At 40.4% G+C, this 6,946-nt stretch overlaps 1 protein-coding gene across 1 annotated transcript; it reads right to left on the reverse strand.

Annotated features, from left to right (window-relative positions):
* Positions 1 to 2,966: 2,966 nt before the first annotated feature.
* On the reverse strand, positions 2,967 to 4,503 carry LOC311601071 (protein SET). The gene has a single exon (XM_084788407.1). It carries the CDS (start codon positions 4,492 to 4,494, stop codon positions 3,622 to 3,624), a length of 873 nt encoding a protein of 290 aa, XP_084644533.1. The 5' UTR covers positions 4,495 to 4,503; the 3' UTR covers positions 2,967 to 3,621.
* Between the last annotated feature and the right edge of the window lie 2,443 nt (positions 4,504 to 6,946).

Below are 6,946 nucleotides of genomic sequence, written 5' to 3' on the forward strand. Positions count from 1 at the left end.
TCCAGTTCACTCAGGTAATTAATTTTATTCCTTCTCAAGTCTGTGATGGGGTTAAAGAACAGATAGTTTAGTTTTACAATTAAGCTTAGTTGTTTAGGGGTTAAGATGTTTTTAGGTCTAGATAGATATTTTAAATTGATGGAGATGAGATACGATAGATACTGATTTTCATTCAGAATTTTAAACTCATCGGGATAGGAAAGATGTTTTCTTTAAGGCTGCCAAATACAAATAGCCAAAACACTATGAATGTAACATTTATATAATTCCTGATTGTTTCATAGTTCTTCTTGCTATATGTAGTTTATTGTATATGTGTGTAATAATATACATGCATATGTAAAAATATTTATTTAATTTTTTTCTTTATTAATTTATTCTTGTTACATCTCAATGGTTATCCCATCCCTTATATCCTCCCATTCTTCCCTCCCTCCCATTTTCCCCTTATTCCCCTCCCCTATGACTGTGACTGAGGGGGATTTCCTCCCCCTGTATATGCTCATAGGGTATCAAGTCTCTTCTTGGTAACCTGCTGTCCTTCATCTGAGTGCCACCAGGCGTCCCCCTCCAGGAGACATGGTCAAATGTGAGGCACCAGAGTATGTGAGAAAGTAATATCCCACTCTCCACTCTAAAATATTTAATAAAAAAATTTTAAAATATAAAGCAAATGAAGTCAAAGTTTCTATAGCCTCTTAATGATCTCATTCATCTCTTTCTTCCTAAGGGGCACTACTGTTTTATATGATTACTATTTGTGTTAGCTAGCTTTCCATCATTGTGACAGACAATCTGAAATACATCAACTTCAAAAAGGCAAAGGTTATTTTGGATTATAGTTTCAAAGACTTCTGTTCACACGCAGTTGGCAGTGTTGCTTTGGGGGTTGTAGCGAAGTAGTAGGCTATGTCAGAGCATGTAAAAGAGGAAAGCTGTTCACCTCTGGCATTCATGGCCAGGAAGCAAAATGCTCAAGGTAGAGGCTGGGGTATCACTATAGCCTTCTAAGGCATGGCCTCAATGACCTACTGTCTCATACTAGACCCGATCTCCTGATGCTTCTACCACCTCCCAGTAACATCCCAGGCTGGAAGCCAAGCCCTTGACACATGTCCTTTGGAAAACAATCAGATATAATTATTTCATAAATAAGCATCCATAAGCATGATTTAAATGTCAAGTGTATCAATGCTATTATTTTCCTGAGGAGCACATTGTAATATGTAGGTACAAATATTTAAAACTGTTAAATAGTCATTAGTATAATATATATATATATATTTATATAATCTTCTGTTGGCAGGTGTTTATTGTATCTCTATAACTGTAAATTTGTCTATTTCTCCTTTTATCTCTATTGGTTTTTGCTTTGCATATTGGGAAATTCTATAATCTACCATATGGACACTTAGAATTATGATATTTTCCCAGTAGGATGAACTTTTTGTCATTACATAATGTTTCTTTCTGGCTTTAACAATTAGCATGTACTTCAATATATTACCACAGACACTTTTTATTGAAATTTGTTTTGAATATACTTTCCTGTCTTATTTTCAACTTACTTATGCCAATGCATTTTAGTGAACATCTATTATAGACAGTATATAGTATTGCCATGTTTTTCATTTATTCTGCATATCTCTGTCCTTTAATTGTTGGGTTTAGACAAAAATGTAAAATAATTACTGACATGAAAGAGATTAAGTCTTCTATTTTATTATTCACTTCTCTCTACTTCCTTAATTTCTCCTTGCTTTCTTTTTTCTTGTATTCCTGTAAAATTCTTACGCATTCTTAGAAAACCATCCTAATTTTTGATGATATTTTTAATTACTCTTTCATATAGTTTTTATTAATTGCTGTAGAACTTACAAACCCATAAAATCTTTTGGGATTAATATCTATTTTGAGGGTTTCGTTTCATTTTGTTTTGTTTTGTTTTGTTTTTCAAAAAAAAAATCTTTACGTTCCTTTATTGGAGCACGATTCCTGACGTATACAGTGATGTCTTTACCAAACAGAGTCCTGTGCAGAAATTACACACTATTCATCTAGACAGATTTTGGTTACACTTTGCCTATTGATGGAGTAGTTCCATTTATAAAGTTTTATACATCAAAAAGCTTTGAATTTGACCAGGCTGTCCATTAATCATCTCTGAAAAAGTGGCATTTAATTTTAGCTCTATTTTACAGCATTAAAAAGCTTATGCATCAGGTAGCTTCCAAAACATTGTTCTCTGCATGATGGCGCTGAGCACACAGCTCTCTTCATCCCCAGGACTCAGTCATATCTGAGAGCTTCTGCTACATACCTGGGACAGAATGCTCCCGGCCACTGCGCGGACTGCTTACTCTGACAGCCCACCTTCTTGGCCAGTTCACACTGCCAATGAAGACACACCAGCAGCAGCAGCAGTCCTTCGTACAGATGGCATTAGAGCAACAGGTCAGTGACACAGTGGGAGCAAGTGCTGGCATAATATCCAGGTAACTAAAGGCCCATTTAAAAAATGCCAAATTGAGATAAAAATCAAGGGTACAAGTCCATGGCAGCAAACTGTACCCACATCACTCAGTTACAGAGACATTAAGACATGATTCAAATCCCTTTAACTCAGTCTGCATAGCCCTGAGGTCATCCTGCAAAGTGCATATCAAAAAATACCAAGTTAGGGAGGCAAAGTTTGACTTGATGTCCTTATCTGCAGGTCAAACTTGGAAGGTCATATTGAGCATCTGTTCTGACAGAAAGGCATCGGGACCTCTGTGTACACACTGGTTTTATTGTAACAAAGCAACTTGTACACATCAACATTTAAAATGAGCATCTTTTTCCTTCCAGTGAAAACCAAAAACAGAAAAAAGAAAAGAAAAGAAACTTACAACAGAGAATGTCAACTCCAAATCAAACCCTACAGGTTCTGCTGATTCTCCCATTGAGTGGCAGGGCTCAAGTCATTGTTAGGAGAGAATTTTATTTAAAAGTGTCACCTTAAACTGCAAGGATGTCTGTTAAACATCACAATTAAACATGCCAAAGGAGAAGCCATGTTGTCAAAATGCCCACTTAACCCCCCCAGACACCTCAAACCCACCCTTTGCTGACCTTCTATATACCCCCCTTTTTTTCTTTTTCTTTTTATTAAACAAGAGAAAGTAGACAGACACATGTTGGTAAATGCTAACTGTCTGTATTCACATAGAGACACAGTGTAATTCCTGAGCCCAATATACAGAAAAAGGAAAAAAAGCTAGAATTCTACCCACTACTACACAGGGGCCTAACACCCTCCAGCAGAGCCAAGAGAGCTGGAGGGCTTCTCTTTTTTCCCCACCAAGCACAGTATTGGTATTGAACCCACAGTTTTTGAGACAAGAAAGGATAAAATGAATTTAGGACAGAAAAGTGGAGATCCTTTTCCTGTTATATTTTGCTCAAGGTATTTTCCCCAAGTAAGTTGAGAACCATGGTGTTAAGAGAGACCTCGAAACAGGGCGACTGAGCACAAGAGGGGGAGGGAAGTGACTGCAACTTGCTCCCAGGGAGTGGAGAAAATTTAAAAAAATAAAAAGAAAATAAAAAAAGAAGGTTGGAATCCATCGGTCTTCTGTGCTAATCATCCTCGCCTTCGTCCTCCTCTCCTTCCTCCCCTTCATTATCATCTTCATCTTCTTCTCCTTCATCCTCATCCACTTCTTCATCAATATCTTCCAACCCTTCCTCCTCTTCGTCATCATCATCATCATCTTCTGCCTTTCCTTCTTCATCCTCATCCATATCAGGAACCAAATAGTACTGCAAGGGATTTGCCCAAATGTCGTCTTTGATGACCTCTCCTAAAGCATCGGCACCCGCGTCAGAGTGGTCGGTGAACCAGGTGAAGAAGCTCTCTGGCTCTTCGTGCTGCCGCTTCCTGCTGTCCTTATTCTGCATTTGACTTGAGCGCTTTGTCAAATCCTTTCCAGATTTCCATTTGATTTCCGTGGACTTTGAAGATGGGTCACCACTCTCATTCAGATGAAATTCTTTGGAGAGAACTTTATTTTCAAAGTAAGGATTTTCATCAAAATAAAAATCTATTCTGTAACCTGATTTAATGTCTTCAAATTCTGTCACTTCCACTCTGGTCAAATAATGCAGAGCCTCTTCATCCTCCTCCCCAAGCAGTGCGGAAACTTGTGGATGGTTGACAAATGTTGTTACCCAAAAATTTGGGATTTTGGCGATCAATTCTGACCTCTTCTGAAAAAATGGTTGGCGGAGTTTGTTATATTTTTGTTCTACTTTCAAAATTCCCTCACTGGCTTGTTCATTAAGTCTGTCTATTTCATTTTGTACTTCATCAATATGTTCAATTGCTTCTTCCTGTTCTTTTTCTCCTTCCGGCAGGCCGGGAGAGGCCGACGCGTTCTTCAGCATCGGGGCAGGAGAGCGTTTGAGTTTCTGGGGCGGAGGCGCGTTCCCAGTCTGCCGTTTCGGGGCCATGGCACGAGGGAGGTGCACGAGGGAGGTGGTCTGAAGCCAGAGGGCAGAGACCCCCGATGTTCACAGCAGGAAGGAACTCGCAGGAACTGTTGTTTTGTTATTTAAGGACAGAGTTTTACTCTGTGGCCAGACTACACTGTAAATTCTTTTTTTTTTTCCTTTTAAACATTTTTTATTGAAAATAAAATAATTCATATTACATCTCATTTGCTATCCCATCCCATGCATCCTCCCATTCCTCCCTCCCTCCTGCTTTCACCCCATTCCCCTTCCCTATGACTGTGACTGATGGGGACCTCCTCCCCCTGAATATGATGCTAGGTTATCAAGTCTCTTCTTAGTAGTCTGCTATCCTCCCTCCGAGTGCCATCAGGCCTCCCCATCAAGAGGACATGGCCAAATATGGGGCACCAGAGTTCGTGTGAAATTCAGTCCCCAGTCTCCACTTAACTGTGGAGAATGTTCTGTCCCTTGGCTAGGTCTGGGTAGGGGTTTGATGATGACTGCATGTATTGTCCTTGGTTTGTGCCATAGATTGAGCAGAACCCCTGGGCCCAGATCCACCCATCATAGTGTTCTTCTTGTAAGTTTCTAGGACCCTCTGGATCCATCTATTTCCCTATCTCCTATATTTTTCTCACCTAGAGTCCCAATAGTATGTCCTCATCTCTATCCCCCTTTCCTGGTAAGTGAAGACTTTCATGAGACCTGCCCCTTGGGCTAGTGTCCAGTTATAAGTGAGTAAATTCTTATGAAATTTAGGTTGGCCTTAAACTCCTTACAGGTCTCATGTGCTGGCCTGCCAAGTGCTGATGTTACAGGCATGAGACACCAATGTGAGAAAGAAAGATATTAAGAAGTGTGATGCTTAGTTTTTTCAACTCGACACAAACTCAGATCATCTGGGAAGAGGCAACCTCAACTGAGAAAACAACTCCATCAGATTGACCTGTAGGAAGTCTATAGGGCATCTTTGTTCGCTTGTGTGTTTAATGATTGATGTTGGAGGGCAAAACCCATTGTAAGCAATCCCACCACAAGCATGTGGTCCTGGCCAGTAATCACCATTCCTCTGTGGTCTTTGCTTTCAGTTCCTGCCTCCAGGTTCCTGCCCTCAGCCCTGTCCTAGTTTCACTTGATTGACAGACTGATCGATGTAAGCTGAAATAAGTGTCTTCCTCCCCAAGTTATTTTTGTTTTTTGTTTTATCACAACAACAAAAAGCAAACTAGAAAAAAGAGGTTGTTTTTAACTCACAGGTTAAAGCTAAACAGCAAGCCAAAATGGGAGAAATTGGCCCATGTTCACTTACTGTATGCTGAAAATTCCTCTTCTCATTGTCCATTATTATTTCATTTGTTTTTCTGTTTTGTTTTGTTTTTTGAGGCAGGGTCTTACTATGGGAGGCCCAGACTGACCTCAAATTTTTAATGATCTCTTGCCCCTGCCTCTCTCAAGTACTGGGATTACGTATGTGTAACAACCCTCAGCTTTTCTTTCTGCTTTTGGCACCACTCTGAAAGCAGAAGATTGTCTCTTGCTGAGAACATAACTCAGTTTTTTCAAATTCTCCTAGTGTGACCAAAGTCTCTAACAAACACACCATACAACCTTTTTATGGCTGGTCAATGTGGCATATGTCTACAATCTAATCCTTCAGGAGGCTGAGACAGGAGGATCTGTGATTTTGAGGCCAGTTTAGGCCTCACAGTGAAATCCTGTCTCAACCAAAGTTCTCTTTGTAGACTAACTTATCCCAGGACTTGACTGGCTTTCTGTTCTGTTGATGTAATTTCAGCATCAATAATTTATATAGCTTAGCCTGTGATGTTGTTAAACACCCCAGTCCTGTAGTTTTCCAACTACTACAACATTTGGCCATGCTGCTTTGTGAATTTGTCTCACAACTGGCATCTAGAACAGTTCAACAAATTGTTCTAGATAGCTCTTAGTCTGAAATGTCTAGTTTAACAAATAGTTCCAAATAGGCCTGGAGATTCACATACCTAGAGGCAAAGGAAAATCACAGTGATTATAAAAAGGTTAGCCAGAGAAAGCCTTAATAATATGACCTTAATAAAAATTGCACAATTGTTCATGAATCTGGGTGCTTGTTGAAAAGCTTTGGTGCATTTAGTGAGGGGAGTTCGCTTTAGAGAGCTATGGAATACACAGACACCTGTGGTACGCTTTAAGGGCCTTTCAGACTACTTTCTCAAATCAAATAGCCTTGGGTGATGCACAAGCGCTCCCAGAGAGGCAACTAGGTCCTCATCCGGCCCCCGCTCCCCCCACCCCCGCCTCCATCCCTCGTGCCTCCCCCCCGCCTCCACCCCTCGTGCCCCCCCCCCCCCGCCCCGGCGACCAAAGATGACATCTACTACCGCGACATCCATTGGGATGATGTCCACCGGTGCGACATCAATTGGAACAAATTCTGTTGGGACAGTTC

The sequence above is a fragment of the Acomys minous genome (genome assembly GCF_964271855.1).
Source record: "Acomys minous genome assembly, chromosome: 7".
Taxonomy (NCBI): Eukaryota; Metazoa; Chordata; class Mammalia; order Rodentia; family Muridae; genus Acomys; species Acomys minous.

Bases quoted from the DNA above. Each gene is read 5' to 3' on its own strand.
- LOC311601071 (XM_084788407.1), bottom strand. From the start codon at position 4,494: ATGGCCCCGAAACGGCAGACTGGGAACGCGCCTCCGCCCCAGAAACTC.